The sequence below is a fragment of the Convolutriloba macropyga genome, chromosome 12 (assembly GCF_964194025.1).
Source record: "Convolutriloba macropyga chromosome 12, txConMacr16.3, whole genome shotgun sequence".
Lineage (NCBI taxonomy): Eukaryota > Metazoa > Xenacoelomorpha > Acoela > Convolutidae > Convolutriloba > Convolutriloba macropyga.
The window spans coordinates 34,200,565-34,219,929 of NC_134479.1; the positions used below are offsets into that span (position 1 = coordinate 34,200,565).

At 32.9% G+C, this 19,365-nt stretch overlaps 1 protein-coding gene across 1 annotated transcript; it reads right to left on the reverse strand.

Moving 5' to 3' along the window:
* Nucleotides 1-204: 204 nt before the first annotated feature.
* LOC142350994 (POU domain, class 4, transcription factor 3-like) lies at nucleotides 205-3,013 on the reverse strand. Its single transcript, XM_075403032.1, has 2 exons — nucleotides 2,220-3,013; nucleotides 205-1,262 (listed from the first exon to the last, which is right to left on the reverse strand). The coding sequence occupies exons 1-2, from the start codon at nucleotides 2,577-2,579 to the stop codon at nucleotides 423-425; spliced, it is 1,200 nt and encodes a 399-aa protein (XP_075259147.1). The 5' UTR covers nucleotides 2,580-3,013; the 3' UTR covers nucleotides 205-422.
* Between the last annotated feature and the right edge of the window lie 16,352 nt (nucleotides 3,014-19,365).

The following is a 19,365-nucleotide window of genomic DNA, read 5'->3' on the forward strand; positions in this document are numbered from 1 at the left end:
CCTTGGGCGTGATTTCCATGGTTTGGCATGGCTAATTTCAGCAATTTTTAGATACTCGAGTTGATTGGCATTTTTAAACTAACTTGTTGCTAAAATTGAGTCAACACTGGCCTTAGAGAGTTATTTTGTAGCAATCTATACGCACGCAATTTGCTCATTATGATGTCTATCTTAGGATCTTACCATTTTATTGTCAAAACGGGATTTGCAGAAGAAAACTTTTTAAAACTACTATAAAAATACAAATTAAAAGTTTGCGTATTTACACATTTACATTGCCACCATGAACTGTGCCAAAATATACAACAGAGAAAAATAAAACACGCCAAAATATCTGTTCAGAAAATTACCAAATATGGAAGTCTTTTGTGCGCTTTTCGTGAAATCAATTCACAAAACGTGAATGTTTTCTTTGTTTATTTCTATCGTGTAGCAGCAAATTTCAGTCGTTTTTGTTTTTGTCTCTGATTACAAAACCAAACGCGGACCACGTTTTTCTTCAAGTCCAGTTTTTCAGCGATTGCCGATATTTTTTCACCGCTGGGTCGAGGTTGGACTGTGAAATACGCCTCCAAAGACCGCTTTTCGGGAGCAGCGATTGACGTTCGTTTTCGCTTTTTGTCAACAACCGAAAGACAACTTGACTGTTTTTCTGAAAGTCGACCTTTAGCCGCGGCCTCTGCTTCGTCAAGCCAAGCTTGCAAAACGGGTTTCAAAGCAACCATATTGTTGTGACTCAAAGTCAGAGATTCGAACCTGCAAATTGTACTTTGGCTTAAACTTCCAACACCTGGAATTTTTAAATGGGAAAGCGACTTCCCGACGTCCGCTTGGGTAACACCGAGTTTGATTCGTCTTTGCTTGAACTTCTCGGCGAAGGCTTCGAGCTCTCTCGGGTCGGCTTCAATTTCGGGCTGAGGAACGTGTGTGATTTGAGGAAATGTTGAGGGTCCGGCTAGTCCGGCGGCTGCGGCCATATTTCCGGGTCCAAACGAGGGGTGGAACCCGATATGGGTTGCAGGGTGGAAGGAGTTGGTCTGATGGTCTGTGGTTCCTCCGAATTGAACTGAAGGGGCGATTTGGTCCAGAAGGTCCAGCTGAGAGCATCTTGCGGCGTTGTTTTGCATGTCAGCCATCATTGTTGAGAAGTATTCGTGGGGTTTGTAGTCCATGGGCTTGGGAGCCATGTGGTTCATGTGGTTTGAGGTCAAACTGTCAGCTCTGAAGAATGAGTCGTCAAAAGGGTGGCCGAAGAAGTTGCTCTGAAAACAAATTAATAAACTTCATCATCTGTTCTTGTGAGAAAATATTGTATTTTAAGTCACATATTGTTTGAAATATTAGATTTTTACGAATTTGTTTCTATCATATTTACTCCTGAAACCGCATTTATAAATGACTTATTTGTAACTTAAAATAATCTGAGTCAAAATTTTTCTCAATTCTTCTTTAATTACTGAATGATTTCATTGCAATGATATTCAGGGAAAAAATTCCGCAAATTTGCAAACAAAATTTGTTTATTTAATTTTGTTTGACCTATTCATATTTACAAAGCAGATTTCCCGAACTTTGTATATGCTTCCGGAAACGTTCTCCAAATAATACGTTCGTATCAAAATTGATATAATTTGAAAAACTTGAGTACAAAAAGGGCTCTTATGTTTAGTTGAAAGATAATTGTTCAACTGGGATAATTATTGCACTCTTTGAAAAAAAGGAGGGAGGGGATGAAGTTAAGGTGCTTGTCAATTTCAACTAGGTGTCAAGGTGTGAAATAAGTGACTGTCACTGTGAATTTATTACCCCGATACTCAAGAGCAAATGCAGCGTTGATTAATCGAATTTATTCAGACATTATTTAGACAAAAGAGCAATTAATTAGCTCACAGCTGCACGAGGGCGCACAACACTTAGTCCTTTTAACAGCAAAAATTAATGTTCACTTCATAGCCAATTATTTATGATTTGTGCTTTTTCATCGGGGCTTTCTGGACAACTTTGCTTTCTTGGAAAAAAGATTGTTATTTGTTCAAGTTGAAACAAATTTTTGATGATAATATAATTAATGCTAATACATACTTCTAGTATTTGCAATTTTTTTCGTGGCAAATTAACCAAGAAAAATTAATTCTGTTTTTTTTTGAAAAAATGTCCGCTGATCTATATTGATTATTTAAATAAACAAAAATTCAGTTTAAAGGTTAAAAAATACTTACAGTTGGTGGGGGTGCGAATGCGGGTCGTTGTCTAATTTGGAATGGCGAAGCCGAGTATTTTGAGAAGTCGTTATGCCCTTGAGAAGCGACAGCCCCCGCGGACGCCAGATTCGCCCCCGCCGCATTGTTGGCAATCCCTGTGTGTTGAGAGTGCAAGCCCACGGCGGCCGCTGCTTGAAGCTGATCTGTCGTGTTTTGCATGATTGGTTTGCATTCACCAACGAGAGACTTCGACAAGTTTGAATTGTGGAATTGGTCCATCAACTGTGTTTGACTTTGTAAGCCCGCTGAGTCGGGTTTTGAAGGGCTGGAAATTTGAGTTGTTCCCACCAGTGAGATGGAGTTAGCCGGGAAAAACATCCAAAAGTCGGCAAATTTTTGTGGAATATTGGATCAGTTTTGCACAGATCCTCTTTACAAGATTTGACAGATTAAACCAAAAGCAAAGGTTCTAGAATTTTTAAATAAAAATCCAGAGCACAAATTTGATTGTCGGTTCAGTTTTTATAGTTTTCTTAAGAAGATAACAAATAAGAAAGTTTCCGAATTTTAAACTTTAAAGTTCAAAAAGATGATAAAAAATGTATAGAAATTAAATTATTTAAAAGAGTAAAGCGATACTTGATATTAAACTGAAAAATTAAAGTTGATTTGTTATTTTTGTCCAGTTTTTGGCAAAGTTTCAAATTAATTTTTTATCGTGAGCGGGTGAAAAAGGATACACTATGTTGAAATAATGAATTATGAAGATTAAGTCAGTCGCAAAAGATGAACTGAGCTTCTAAACAGTGACAAGATAGGCCTATCTCTAATACTCGATTCTGATTGGTCAATATTTGCGCAAATTAGAACACCTTTTTTCCGCCTAGCTTCTTTTTTAATACATTTTTTATCCGCGTGGATTAATTATATGGCTTATATATGCATTAATCTATTATATCAAAAGCAAGAAATACCCTAAAGAGTACTTTTACACCGATAAAAATGACGTAACTAAGCTGAAAGTAACCCAAAAAAAAACATTTTTTTTTTCAAAATTTTTCAAAAATTAACCAAAAACGTACAATTTGTGTTTTAGAAAAAATGAACGAAATTTCATAATTTTTCAGCATTTGTTTGAAGTTACACGTATAGACTTTGAGTCTGTTTTTAAAGCGATCAATTATGTGCTTGAGAAAAAGATAAAAAGGCACTTGCGATTTCGTGTCTTGAGGAAAATGTTGTTCTTATAAACACTTGAAGTTAGTTGCAATCCTAGAACGAACGATCCGCTTTACTGTATTTTGATTGATTTACCTGAGAGAAAAGTTGTTTTTGTAGTTATAAAAACAACAGTACATGAAAAGTGATGAAAAGTAAAGGCTGAGCAAACTGTGGATAGGCAATTATGGACTTCAGGATAAAGTCAGTTTCAAATTATTTTAGCTAACTTTGGAACTTTATGGGAACTGCAAATCATTTTAGTTCTCAAACAACGTTTGATTATCGAGTAACCAAACATGAGTAGTAGAGATCATGGATGCGTTTCTTAGTCCCTTTTGATGAAGTAGTTTAATTTATATAGCTTCATGTGAACAGATTACGAGTTTTAATAGGAAGACAACTTTAGTCCGAGTTCCACACTTCAAAGGAAGAAACCTGCCGATCTAATGGATGGTTAATTTCAAAAAAATTAAACAATCCTGATCAACTGTTAAAGTCTACGAAACGTCTTGATTTTAAAAAAATGGAATCAAAGTGGATCATTTCATGCGTTGAATTTTTTTCATGAATTGGTGTACGGCATTTTCATGGCTCAAGCAAAAATTTGTACAAGTCGAATAAAATCCATAAAAAATTTGAAAGAAATGTTGAATACACAGTGATCTGTTGGAGAAATTTTTCATATCAACTTGCGATCTGACTTTGATTAGGTGAAGAAATCTACAATGATTTCTGCAGTAACAGGGTTTACCGCTCCATTTAAATTTACGAATAAAACATTTCAATAGGAAGTTGTATTAATTGTCTAGGTTATGAGATCCTTTTCGGATTTTCATCGAAGCTTGAAACATAATGAGTTGTTCATAACTTTGAACGACTTACTGTGCCATGCAACGTGTATTAAAATTTTTGCAGCAAATTGAGACCTGTATAGAGAAAACAGGTATTTATTAGCACGCAAATCAATATGTCATACTTTTAAATAAAGAACATTGCCAGAAAATTCGAAATCGGCGTATGCTTTCTGCTTGATAAATAGAATAAACTATCTACTTCCTAAAACTATTCAATTGTGCAAAACACATTATAAACTTTTTTGTAAGGATTACGGCGACGATAAGTTTTTTAACATTATCTTGAAAATTCTCCACAAAATGCGAGTGCTTAAAATAACTCGAAAGTGATTCAAATAATTAATCTCAATAACCAATGGGAAGCAAAAACCAATTCTGAAAAAAATTTTGGGGAAAACTTCAAAAACAGACAAAAACAGGCCGAAAATTGATTTAAGTCAATGAATTTTTCTTGATAAATATAGCCAAAAAACGATTGCAAACACGTCGAAAGAACCCCAAAACTACAGCAAACTCTAACTGGACCCAAAAAAACTCCCTGCAGATTGTACAAATTTGACGAAGAATACGAAAAACGCATCTAAGTCGACAAAATGTCAACAACAGCTAAAGTTTTCATCTAAAAGTCTGCCATATACTAAGAGTTATTCAAGTTGTTCAAAACATATAAATATTTCTTAATATATATTAGCAAAATTACTTTGATCAAAAAACTTAGAAATAAACTTAAAAGACTGCTTTGATAAAGCCGCACGTGATCAATAGACTTTTGCTGGCTTACCGGAAATTTTTTTATACCTAAATTTGTCACTCTTTTTTTGAAAACTGACTCGACAAAACAACTACTCTTTTTTCTCTCTGCTCTGTATTTTTATTGAACAACAAACAAGAAAGTCAATTTTTGCACGTGCAGCAATGACTTTTGCATCCTGTTTCAGAACATTGGACCGATTAAAAAATAGAACACCATAATTCGTACTCGAAGTGTAAAAACACAACAAGTTAAGCTTGATTAATAATTGCGCCAACTTCAATTGACTATCTGTTATTATCTTCCAAATTTTTTTCTTGTCTACTTGACGATATTTCAAAGATTTGAGATGTTTGCGCAGTGTCCTCGCTGGTATTAAAGACTGGGGACATTTTTATACATGGGGTCCTAATTATCAATGTGAACTATAGTTACATATGCAACCTTAATCAAATGAACAATTTTAACTCCGATAAAACCTAAGTGTAATCCAGACGAGCATAATGTCAACTCTGACTACTTGTGTTTGCACTGATAAGTACGGCGGCCAAACGGAAACGAGAGAAACGTGTAGTTTAATAAACCGCTCGTATTCTACACAACCCCTGCAGAAACCCTCGCTAGATCGTATACAACAAATTTCGATTTCCAAGTCAATAGACAATAAGAGAGAAAAAATCGCAACGTAACAACTTATCGTTCAAAATCTTGTCACATAGGCCTGGGTCTTTAAAATTGATGATTATCTAAACAAGTTTGAAACGAATAGACAGATGACCAATACAAACGGCGTTTCCAACTCATTGTTTATATATTGCGAATATTCAAGACCAATATGGCTGCAAATTGTAATATTTCACAAAAATATACACAAAAGAAATAAAAAATTCCCCTAGAGTAGAATAGCATGCAGATGTGAACAAACTATTATACAATAAAAATTCAAAAATTGGGACCATGTTTAAACCGAGTATTGACTATTTTATGCGTAATTTTTAGCTTAAAGTTAATCGTTGTTCCGTAATGGGAACTTTGCATGAAATTTATGACTGAACTGTTTTTTTTTTGCGAAATTGTAAAACAAAAATAGCTCGAAAACGGCACTTGCAAGACAGTACCGTAAATTATTAATTTCAGCTACAGGGATTGAAATCCCACTAATTTAATTCTCTAAGATCTAATGTTTTCGTTGAAAAAATTAATCCTCCGACTTGCGCTACAAATATTAAACTGGTCAGTTTCGCCTGAATATTTATCATTGCAAATATTCGATTTAAATACCTGACAGGCCGAGTTTTTCTTTATCACTATTGACGAGTGACAATATTCATGTTTACAATCCTCCATTTACAGTTTCACTATCCTCAAGTAATGAACATTTGTTCATTGTAACTTTTTGAAAAAAAATGTTTTTGTCTCTACGCCGAGACAAACATGTATTTGTGTTATCTCAAGTTATCTACAACTTTCAAAGACAAATTATTTAGCCTGATTTTTTTTCGCATGAAAATGTCAAAGTTTAATTTTTTGAAGTGGTTAACAAATCAGAAATCAATTCTGTTAGTTTTTAAGATATCGTCAAAAATTCCACTTTAGTTGATAATGACTTTCTACATCAGCAAGCATTGTTATGGACGACTAACATCGAGACTGTTTCAGGACATTTTTTTAGCAGGTAGAACCTTTTTTTACTTTTTTACTGAGTTAAATTTCCTGATAACCGTTCGTTATTTTCATTTCTTAATTGAATACATACAAAAAATTACTTGAATACATAAAAAATACTCTATACTCTATTCGAATAATGATAGATTAAGTTTCACAATTTAAAATACCATGGCCTTAACTCTTATGGAAACTTTTGATCGAAAATAGAAAGCTGTCGACTCTTATCAAAAAGTTCTTAATTCGAATTTCAATCTTAAAATTTGAGCAGCCATGTCGAAGAACTGAATTATGTTTATTGAGATACAATGCTAAGTCCTGATTAAAAAATTTAAATCTTTTCATATTCTTTCAAAGTTTACTCGAAACTCTGAGTCCCAAGAGACCATTGCTCTTTAACATTAGGCTTTTGTTCGCGATATCATCAACTAATATCTAATTTGAAGATTTAGAAATTTGAGCTTTCCTCAGAATTCACATCTTTCACTATTCTTCATAAACTGCCGCAAAATTAAAAGCATCGTTCACTATTCTTCAAAACATACAATCCCACTCCATGAATCAGATTTCTCAATTTTAGGTTCAATTTTTTTTCACTCAATAAACATTTGCGAAAGTATTATTTCAGCAACCATAAGATTTTCTTGAATTCTTCTGGGGGGGGGGGGGGGGGTTCCGGGTAATTTTTGCGTGCCTCCAAATCAGGGAAAAATTGCCGGAAATTAGCAGGAGAGTGGCATGTTTGCCGGAAATCAGTGCTTTGGGTAGTTGGATTTGAGAACTTTTTTCGTGAGGTCAATCAATAGGGAAAAAAATAATAAAGGAGCAATTATTTGGGGAGGTGCGGGGGTGTTTGGCCTGTTGCTTGGCCTTTATTTGGTTCACAAAAGTTAATTGCTAAATCTATAATGCTTGCTTCATTGTGTGAGCCTCGAAAATTTATATTTGATAAGTTGTTTTAAAATGCACATAATTGTATTGTCCCAAACGAAAAGCACCATTATAAACTAATGTAAAAGACATTTTTACAACTAGATATAAAAGTTAGTACCGTTTAATTATTTTACGATAGAGTTGATTTTTATGACGTTTTTGCCACTTTGCTCCAATGTCAACCTATCCAGGTATAAAATTGTTGAAACCGATATATTATTCCTGGAGTAGCAGTTATGGAGTACATTATTTGTTATTTTTCCCGGGTTTGTTTGTACTTTTTCTTTGTTTTCCCTGCTCCCCTTTTTGTCTTTTCTTCAGACGATACTTGAAATATTTCACCTGCCTTCAACTCTTCGTGGCTGGACTTTTTGCAGCTCGCTTTGAACAACCTGATCGAAATGGCTGAAGAAAACCTTCATACATATTTTAACATCATTTCTTGTTCCCACTGAGTCTGTAGCAGCAATTGTTTTCGCATTTTGAGCTGGACGTCAAAGTCAAAGGTCTGGCGGATAATTAAAGTTAATAAGCTAAAAGTTAACTGACCGTTTATAAATATTTGTTGAATTCGGTTAACGGCGGCACAAGCCTGGTTATAATAAATATGACTGTTGAAATCTTTTCTTTTCCTCTTTTTCCACAGTTTCTGCGTCATTTTGTAGCTAATTTCCCCCCACGCCTTTTTGGTTCACCTGAAATAAAATGTAAACAGCCGTTTGTAAATATTTGAAAGCTACTTATAACTTGTTCTAACTTGTTATATCAGCTAGTTAAATACTTGAATTAGCTAGCTGGGCTTGTATAACTGAGTGATTTGAGAACATTTGGTTTTTACGTCAAAAGGACACTTGAGAACTCGGAAATAATTAACAAATTATTTACAGCAGGTTTATTTTGAAAAGAAAAATTATTTTAAATACATAATTTAGTAACAGGATGTAGTAATAACAGGTTATGACCTCTGAATTCATGACCTACTTTATCTAGTCCACTTATTTCAAGGAGTCAAATTTTAAACTAAAAACAGAATGTACTAATTTTTTCACTTCTTTAGGAAAACTTTAGAGAGCTTTTAATAAGCTATAAATCCGAAAACAGAGATTTAAAAAGTCCGCAAATAAATCAACACTTCAAAAAGTGCTGGATGGCTTTGGTAAAATAATACTTTATTTTGTGAAGAAATAATGATTAGATAAAGGTGTTTGCAGCATCAGGTTTCGTGTGTTTATCAGATCACATTTCATATTAGTTAATTAATTCAAAAGTGTCTAGATCGAAAAAAAATAATCACAAAACAATTGCACATATATCCCCTCTGATAAGAAGTTATGAAATCGACACTTTATATTTTGAAAGTGCGAAAAACGAAGATTTGAAGAAAAAATTAATTGGTTAGAACTTTTCAGGACAAACTAATATTAAACATAAAAAAATAATGCATAATCTGAAATGTTTTCATCAAGTTCTGCTTTTCTCTCAAAGGAAAGAAACCACCAAAAAAACGAATGAAACTGAAAAATTTTTAAAGAAAATGAAACACAAATGAATTAAAGATCGGAAAATTTACGTTTGCCCGGGTCGGATGAGTTGAAAAAGCACAAAAAACAGCATTTTACAAGAAACTTGTTCACGATTAAAATATATTTTACAATTCAGAACAATTGTTTGTAGAGCTTCATGTGGGTTTTTCTTCACTTCGGTTTGTTTAGTTTCGTTCCGATGTGGTAACTCATAACTTAACAGATGTTGTAAGAGAAAATTAGCAGGTAAAATAATGTAAGGAAAATTATTGTAGGATAAAAATCCGCGATGTTAACCAAGCAAAGTTACAATTGAATGTTTACCTTCAAGAAAATCTTCAGTTTTCCAGGGTATTTCATGTCTTTCATCATAATTTTTTATTGAAGATGAAGCAACTCGTTTTCGATTTTTACATATATTGAAAACTGGCATGCTCATCTTAAATATGCAATATTAATGTTGTAAATTTTTCACTTGTTTTGCTATTTCATTGGCCAGGAGATATTTTCAATTTACTGCTCTCAAACTTCGTAGACGCGTCGGGAATTTTTCATCACTTCCAAACAAAGTAATGTACAGTTTTGCCTATAAATTTTTGTCAATGCCAACACAGAACTATCCAAAATATTCAAAAATTGCCGGTTTATTGTCAGGAGTTTTAATTTATTAAAGTTGCCCTTGCAGACACTTGTGTTGCCCTTTTAACAATAAACAATAAGCAATAAGTTTTCAATTCACAATTTTTTTTTGCTGATATTTTGTTTAGTTTTTATGTTAAGAGAATGGAAACACTAGAAATTAGTAAATTGAACAAGAAATACCAAAATATACAAGAAATTGTCTCAAAATATCAAAAAAAGTTTGTTTGATATTCTTGGACAGTCTTTACCCGGAATTTCATTTTAAAACACAGTTACTCAGAATTTTTGCTTCGAATTTTCTTTTAACTTTGATGCTCATTTGTCTAATAAATGTCTTCAATAGACATTTCAAAATTGAGTTAATGCCCTGCTTGCTTTGTCTTTGTTTCAGATCAAAGGGATAGAAAGCTGTTACAAACCAATAGTAGGTGCAACAATTATCAAAAAAATCGAATCCATAATTGAACCTTTGGCGTTCATTGTATTACACTAGTACTGAAACTTAGTTCCTTGCATTTATTTTCTGATATTACCCAGGTCGAGGTTGCCAGACCGAAATGACATCTCATCAGACAATCTTCGACCGCATAACTGTTCTCGGTGCGCTCGAATTACATGGTCTGGAAAAGGCCCTAAGCGCACAATTGTCACGACAATGGTCTCAAACTTGTATGATCAGAGGCCACTTTAGTCTGGGAAGGTCTGACCATAGGCAGTTTCGAGCGCACAATAGTATGATCAGAGGCCGATTAGAGCACACAAAAATCTGATCAGAGGCCGATTCGAACTTTAGTTTTTTTTCTTTTTTTAGTGACAGATGATTTTTCTGCCAAGAGCCAACAATAAAGAAGCATTTTGATCAGAGACTCGTCGAGAGTCTGATGGGCTGACCACAAACAGAGGGTCCAGCTGATAGCAACTGTCAATCCCCTTTTGAAAATATTTGGAATAAATTGTAAATCAAGACGTTATTATTCAAAGCTGTCTAAGTTCATCTATTCAGTCAAAGACATGAAGTAGTGGCCTGCTCAATAAATATTTTCTTCGGCACTTGGGTTTTGTTTTCATAACCAGTATTTTTAGAATTGGCTTTTCCGGTGTTGAATATAGTTTTCTTTATAGTAATGTGCTACATAAAACATAATTTAAAAGTGCCTGGTGGAGGGGGGGCAAACGAGATAAGATCTACGATGAATTACAATCTGTGTTAACAAGTAGATTTGGTTATCGAGATATTGTTTTGTTGTTGTTTTTCGCTTTTGAATTAGTTTTTATATGAAATGGTCGATTCTTACTGATCCAATGGCGAACTCCTAAAGTATTTTAAAGAAAACTTAGATAACATTGAAAAAATTTTTACAAACAATTTGAAGTTTAAACAATGTTCAAAACTCGCTGAAAAAATCAATGAGCCGATGTAAAGCTGAATCGAGAGTAAAAATTTGACCAAAGAGCTGAAACATAACGAAACCAGAAAAACAAGCAAATTTTACGTCGATTCAGCTTTACATCAACTCATTGACTTGTTCTCCTCATTTTGAACATTGTGGAAACTTCAAACTTTTTGTAAAAATTTTTTCAATAATAACTAAGTTTTCCTTAAAATACTTAAAGATGACGTCGAGGAAAATTATCGGAATTATTGAGAAATGACGCAGCGAATGGTGAAATAATTAATGGATTTCGCCATTGGATCATTAAAAATCGACGACCATATCATATAAAAACTAATAAAAAAAACGAAAAACAAAAAAGAAAACAATATATCGATAACCAAATCTATAATTAAACACAGATTATAATAGATCGTAGACCTTATCTTTTTTGCCCCCCCCCCCCCGCACCAGGCACTTATAAATTAAGTTTTATATAGCACATTACTATGGAAAAAATAGCACATGCGTCTGGAGGGCGTTAAAATTATTGCTCCATTAAGCGGGGGGGGGTGTCCCTTATCCTTAAGATTGATTTCTGAAACTTTATCTGAAAGAATTTTTTGAATATTGCTGTATAATTTACAATACTGAGTTTTTTAACATAATTATGCATGGTGATTTCACAGGACCGATTTAAAACTTACTGTCTATCGTCAAATTCTCTCAATTGATTATTCGCTATTCTCTTCACAATTTCCACCATCTATCTGATGAAAAAAGTTACCTGAAGTGTGAAAACATAACTGTGAAAAAGATAACACTCAGGTGATTTCACGGGGTGAACAAAAGGGGTTTCACGTGGTGATAAGACTGGGCTACCTAGTTGGGTAAACTTATGATAAGAAGGAAAAGTAACCCTCTTTGTATCATATGTGCGCTACGGCTTATTGTCAATAGAAAACAGCCCAAAAGTACCCAAAAAGTGCCCAAATATTGTTATCTTTATCAATAGAAGCAAGTTACTGTATTTTTAGCTCGTGATGTCAATAAACAGTTCAATTGAGTGTAAAGGAAATTTAAAGCGCGCTATTGCGCTATACTTATGCACATAATATATATTGTGTACGTAATTACCTAGCGGAGCTGATGGCTAGTTGGAGACATTATTTAGGAAATTCCGAAATCGGAAATTTTAGTTTTTCCATGAATTTTTTTGATGAGAAGTTGATGAGTTTTGTTGGATGATTGCTAAGTTTGTGTTTGTCACTTGAGTTTTAATGTTAATACGGAACGAAAGAAATTGCTGAAGTAATTTTTTTTGTTTTTAGCAATTTTCAAGCTGAGATTATTGAAGTAAGATCTCATTTAAGGTTTTTGTGCGATTAACGCTTTTAGTTTTCGTTTTCAATACTTGTGAGCATCTATCCTCGCTTTTTGTTCGATAAATTCTTGAATAAGGGTCGATTTCCAAAACTTTTACCAGAAGCTCACGTTATTTATAACTGAAAAAAAATTAAATTATATTATAAAATAACACCCGATATTAACTCTAAATTGCTTTGAAACGTGTTTGAAATTTTTAAACAAAGCAAACCAAAATTCATCCCCCCCCAATTTGTTGCTCCCCTCTTTTCCTCAAGTTGCTTGTTGCTTACAATGGAATAAATCGGTCGAGTGACGCCCAAATTGGGGAATGCGGCGGGGGGTGACGGAATTTATTAAAAATTAACCAGCACTAACCAAGCGAGTAAAGCAATTTGATTCTATAACCTCAATAGTTATTACAACTAACTATTACTAACTACATCCCATGTTTAATGTAAGAGTGCAGTTATTAGCTAGTTACAAGATACATTTTAAGGATTCTGCCCAAATTATGCAACAGAATTATTTAGTGAGAATTTCTATATAGTTTGAAAGCATGAGATAGCAGAATTCAAAAATATAAGCCCACTACAGATTTTGATTTAATGACTTTCTTCAAAATGTTGTATTATAATACAAAGTATTTTAAAATTTTAATGCTTTTTAGTAATAAAAAACAGTATAATTTATTCACTAAAGTGTTTTAAAATAGACTAGTAAATATTTTGAGGCTGTGTTCGAAACTCTAATTTCAACATTCGAAACTCTAATCTATCAACTATTACTACCCGGATCGAAATCAAATGGTTATCTTGCAAGATTCTGCCAGATTCTTGTAAGAGAACAATTTTTCTGCCAGAAACTTACAAGATTGCTATTTTTCAGCCAGACTCTTAAGAGACAGCCATTTTTTTCTCTTAGAATCTTAAAAGATACCCATTTTTTTCTGTCAGACTCTTACAAGATAGCCATTTTTTTCTCTTGGAATCTTACAAGATAGCCATTTTTTTCCCTTAGAATCTTACAAGATAGCCATTTTTTCTCTTAGAATCTTTCAAGATAGCCATTTTTTTTTCTCTTAGAATCTTACAAGATGGCAATTTTTCTCTTAGAATCTTACAAGATAGCCATTCTTTTCTCTTAGAATCTTACAAGATAGCCATTCTTTTCTCTTAGAATCTTACAAGATAGCCATTCTTTTCTCTTAGAAACTTACAAGATAGCCATTTTTTGTTTTAGAATCTTTCCAGCTAGCCATTTTTTTCTCTTAGAATCTTACAATAAAGCCATTTTTTCTCTTAGAATCTTTCAATATAGTCATTTTTTTCTCTTAGAATCTTACAAGATGACAATTTTTCTCCTAGAATCTTACGAGATAGCCATTCTTTTTTCTTAGAATCTTACAAGATAGCCATTCTTTTCTCTTAGAATCTTACAAGATGGCCATTCTTTTCTCTTAGAATCTTACAAGATAGCCATTTTTTCTTTGAGAATCTTTCAAGATAGCCATTTTTTCTCTTAGAATCTTACAATAAAGCCATTTTTTCTCTTAGAATCTTACAAGATAGCCATTTTTTTCTGTCAGACTGTTCCAAAATAGCCATATTTGTTCTCTTAAAGTCTTACAAGATACCCATTTTTTCTCTTAGAATCTTTCAAGATAGCCATTTTTTTCTCTTAGAATCTTACAAGATGGCAATTTTTCTCTTAGAATCTTACAAGATAGCCATTCTTCTCTCTTAGAATCTTACAAGATAGCCATTTTTTCTTTTAGAATCTTACAAGATAGCCATTTTTTTCTCTTAGAATCTTACAAGATAGCCATTTTTTTCTCTGAGAATCTTACAATAAAGCCATTTTTGCTCTTAGAATCTTACAAGATAGCCATTTTTTTCTCTTAGAATCTGACAAGATAGCCATTTATTTCTTTTAGAATCTTACAAGAAAGCCATTTTTTTCTCTTAGAATCTTACAAGATGGCATTTTTTTCATTTAGAATCTTTCCAGATAGCCATTTTTTCTCTTAGAATATTACAAGATAGCCATTTTTTTCTGTCAGACTGTTACAAAATAGCCATTTTTTTCTCTTAGAATCTTACAAGATAGCCATTTTTTTCTGTCAGACTGTTACAAAATAGCCATATTTGTTCTCTTGGAATCTTACAAGATACCCATTTTGTCTCTTAGAATCTTTCCAGATAGCCATTTTTTTCTCTTAGAATCTTACAATAAAGCCATTTTTTCTCTTAGAATCTTACAAGATAGCCATGTTTTTCTGTCAGATTGTTACAAAATAGCCATATTTGTTCTCTTGGAATCTTACAAGATACCCAATTTTTCTGTCAGACTCTTACAAAATAGCCATTTTTTTCTTTTAGAATCTTACAAGATAGCCATTTTTTCCTCTTAGAATCTAACAAGATTTTTGAAATATTTTACAAACGAAATATCACGCTAAATCCTATCCTGAAATCTTAAAGTAAAAACAAACAAACGTCGCAATATTTGAATCTGCAAATATTCTGGGCATCAACAAAAGAAAAAAAGCACATCAAAAAAATATTGCTCTAAGGCATTGGAAAAAGAGTCCGTCGATTTTTTTTTGGTTCTCTTAAAATTTTCCCATTTTTCTTGATTCTTTTGTCTTCTTGGGTAATTATTAACAATGGATTAATTGATCACATAAAACAATTGACTCTTGATATCTCTTTGATCATACGCAGACAGTTAGTTTTCTGCATGATGCAATGATCTAACAGGGTATAAATATACAAACGCAACCAAAAAAACTAAGTCTTCAAATTTAAAATTTTTCAGCGTAATCACCTGATATAATGTAAGTAAACATTGTCAATCGACACTTTCGACAAAATAATGAACAAGAAAAATGTCAATACAAAATTTTCTGAAAAATCATTGCTCCGGCAGTTATAGATCAATTAATTGTGTGGTTTCTGAAAACAGTTGTCAAGACACAAGAGACTTGAGATGCGAATCACCGCGTTTCCTGTTCATTCATGCTAGTCAATTTCCAGTTGCTTATATTGCAACTTCTTTTTCTTCAACGCATCATGAAGCCTTAATTCTTGTTAAACAATATTGTTTCTAAGTCCTTTTCTAATGTATATTTGTTTGATGTGGCGCATAAAAATGCGTATACCACCTTCAGAATCTTAGCAAACGAATTTAAATCATCTTTGATTCTTCGGTTAGGGCCAAAATTTTCTTTGGTTGATCAAATGAACGGCAAATCTTTCAACTGATTGAAGTTTGCAGGTCTTTTCATTGTTAGTCAGCACAGTCACTTTCTCTCCATTCCTGCGATATAGTTGCAAGCTTTTTTATTGTCTAGAAATAACTAGAATTATCCGATACCAAATTGTGTACAAACTATCGAAAAACTATCTATGGCTATCTCACGCGCTGTGTATTTAATACGGTAACAATAGTCTAACAATTACGTTGCAATTTGCCCACTGGTCCAAATTTGGGTCTCCAAAACTTGCCCAATTTTCTCTTAAAGTGATTTTTCAATTTGGATTAAATTGCAGTCGCCGATGCCTTGTTGTGATATAAGTTCTGTAAATCTCAGCCCCGAAAATGTTTAGCCCTGGAAATCTCAGCCCCGAAATATAAGTTCTATAAATCTCAGCCCCGAAATCTCAGCAAAAAATTTTTTGGCCCCAATTAAGAATTAAAAACTGCTAGCCCCCAAAACTGCCTTAGTGTGATTACTGACCAATGATACGCTAACTATCATGGGAGTCAAGCCCCAATATCTCTTGAAGAACTCTAAAATGAGCTTTTACAAGGTTAGAACTAGGTTATGTTCATTGCATTCACTAATTTTTAAGCAAGATCAGATCAATGAATCACAATTTTTCACAGATTTATTGAATCGCCAATGACTTCAAAAGGAAGCTTCACGGTGGTACTTGAAGAAATTATACTTTCGTCAAAAAAATCATCGTTTGCTGTAAAAATCGTTCAAAATAATATGAAAGTTAAAACACCGAAGGTTAATTTTGCTACCAAACGACAACTTACCCATATGAAAAATTTCCTCTCACGCCGGCCTCAGAGTAACAGCAAATTTGTCGGCTCAGCAAAACAACAAAAATACGCAACAATTTTTGTATGAGCAAGTGAAAATTGGTTCTCAATGAATGAAAATAATATAAATTTAACGCGACTGTTGTTTAAATTTCAAGTTAGTATTGTGCTAACGTGTTCGCAATTCTGTTTGCGTTTGCCAGTACCAACTGAAACTTATTAAAAATTTACAAAACTAATTAAAAATTTAAACTCCCGGTCTGTTCCGTTAACACGTAGAATTATACACTTATACTTGTCTTACGCAAACACACGACACAGCCTCGATATTTTATACCCTATCTTTAAACATTATCCTCCCTATTTTTCCTTATCCGCTTAGCCCAGAATGTATAAATTATGGAAAAATTGCTTAATTTTTAATGACCTCAGAAATAATAAAGTAGGCGCTCTTCTAATTCTACTTTCCGTTGGAGAAATGCAAAAATTGTTAATGAAATTCAGGACGCGATATTCAAATTTGTAATTCCCATATGAATTTTGCTAAAAGCTAATACAGTAAAATTTTCTATCAATTTTCTACACACTAATACATCTTTTCACTCATAGCTTGGTATGATCGTTTGTCATTAAAACAAATAGAAAAAAAGTAACTGTCAGTGTGAAATATTCACGCTCCGTACCAAATCCCCAATCCCCTAAAATTAAGTGATGAAAAATGAAAATGATGCCAAATTTTTCACTTTTAAAGGCAAAAAATTAACTCATAGAGGAAAATTCTCTTATCATCAGTTAATGAATAATATGTTATAGAGCAGTTATATAAAATAAGCTGATTAAGCGCATCGCTAAAATACTAGAGCACAAAAATTTTGCGGGAGAGTTTGTTCATGTTTTTATTTTGCCCATTTTCTGTTTACTTTTGAGTTAAAAGCCCCGGGTATTTTCCTGAGCTAAGATTAACTTGATAATATTTTTCCTAATGGGCAGAGCTATTGTTAAAAGGGATAATTCTAGTGTTTATATCCAAGTTAACCAACAAGCTGAATAAATAATTCACGAGTTATTACAAAATATTTTCATCAAGTTTCTTAAATAAAAACTCCCCAAAATTAATTCATGTGAATGCAGGGCTTAAAAACCACAAGTAATACGATAAAAAGCTCCAGTTCAAAAAATAACCTTTCATTTTTTTTGGAATTTGAAAGAAATGAAAGAAAAGTTGGGTATTTCCCTTTATAGCCCCAACCTCGTTTATGAGGGCTAAATCTTAAAGCAAACCCCTCCCCCCATAACCGTAAAGTATACCATAAGGTGGCAATAATTTGGTGATGGGGCATAATTTGGAAGACCCGAAAAAGCATAGTAAAATACTTGCTGCACTTAAGACTTTATAAGTACATAGGCAAAACTGTACGAACAGATAACCAGAAAAAAAACCGATTCACCAGACAAACCATTTAAATATAAAAAAAATCACTAATGGGATTTTTCCGGTCATGACTCCTCTCGCAGTAATAATATGCAGACACACGATGAAGTGTCTGGCAAAATTGAGAGTTTGGCCAAATTATGTTTGTAGTGGTTAAAGACATTCGAGGCTCAACTCCTCTGAGTAATAAGTCTTAGAGACTTAAAATTCTAAGTAAATTATTTGCTTATATTCTTGTAATTGTTCCGACCCAACTTGTGGGTGGGGGCAGGAACTATATACTCAAATGGGTTTTTTTGTTCAATCAATTTTGGCCGATCGATATATTCATCGTAGAGAAATGTGAATGGTATCAATAAAAAGCTCGTCCAGTGTATAATTCGAAATTAAAAAGATTTTTTTGAATTTCTTTATTTTCGAGCAGTTATCGAGGTTTAAATTTTTGTGAACACGGGATATTTGGCATGATTTTGTTCCATTTTAGCGTAATTTTTGTTCAACTTAAGATGTTTTCTATAAAATTAATAATTGAAATTTTTGCTTCATGTTACAAATTGGATCAATTTTGTGTTTCTAATAGATGAAAGGCAATAAAAAGGCTAGTTCTGGTCTCATAAGGAAGTTTACTATCAAGATTTCTATTTGAGGGCCGTTTTTTTAGAAAACTTTTCATATTTTTTTTTATTTTTATTTATTTTTAAATCACTTAGAGACAAGTCACTTTTCATAGCGAGCTTCTGTTAATGACAAACCTCATTAGCAGTCAAATGATGATTAATCACCAAAAGTTTAATTTCATGGTATGGCTCACGTTTTTTTTTGGCTTCGACTCTGAGTTTTCGTAATTTTCAAGGAAATTTTGATTTTTTTTTAAATTTACTGAATTTTGTGGTACAATGGCGAATTTTGCCTAAAATTGAAAGGGAGTTGTTAGTAAGCATTAATTGAACCTATCTAGTGCTTTGAGTGGACAGCTAATGGTTGTTAAGTCTTTATATTTACTTTTCGAAAAGTGTATTTTGAACATTCAGCAATCTTAAACATATTTTTGTGAACTGTAAGTTAGTCTCAGTAATAACAGGATACCCATCTTTTCTAATTTAAACGAAGTTAGTCAGATTAGCGGTTTTATAATCTAATTATTGAATATATGACTTTGATTCACGAGTTTTCACATTTTTTTTTTAATTTTGGACACTTTTTTCATAACTTTGGTTCCTTTTGAATTCTTATCACATTATCCCAATATTTATGTTTCTTATGGACATTGAAAAAACGATCAATGGAGCATAGATATAGTTTTCAGAGAAAAGCTGACAATTTAAAAGGCCTCTACAATTTCTTTCCGA

Bases quoted from the DNA above. Each gene is read 5' to 3' on its own strand.
- LOC142350994 (XM_075403032.1), bottom strand. From the start codon at position 2,579: ATGTTTTTCCCGGCTAACTCCATCTCACTGGTGGGAACAACTCAAATT. The intron at 1,263-2,219 runs GTAAGTATTTTT...ATTTGTTTTCAG, and splicing joins CATTCGCACCCCCACCAACT to AGCAACTTCTTCGGCCACCC.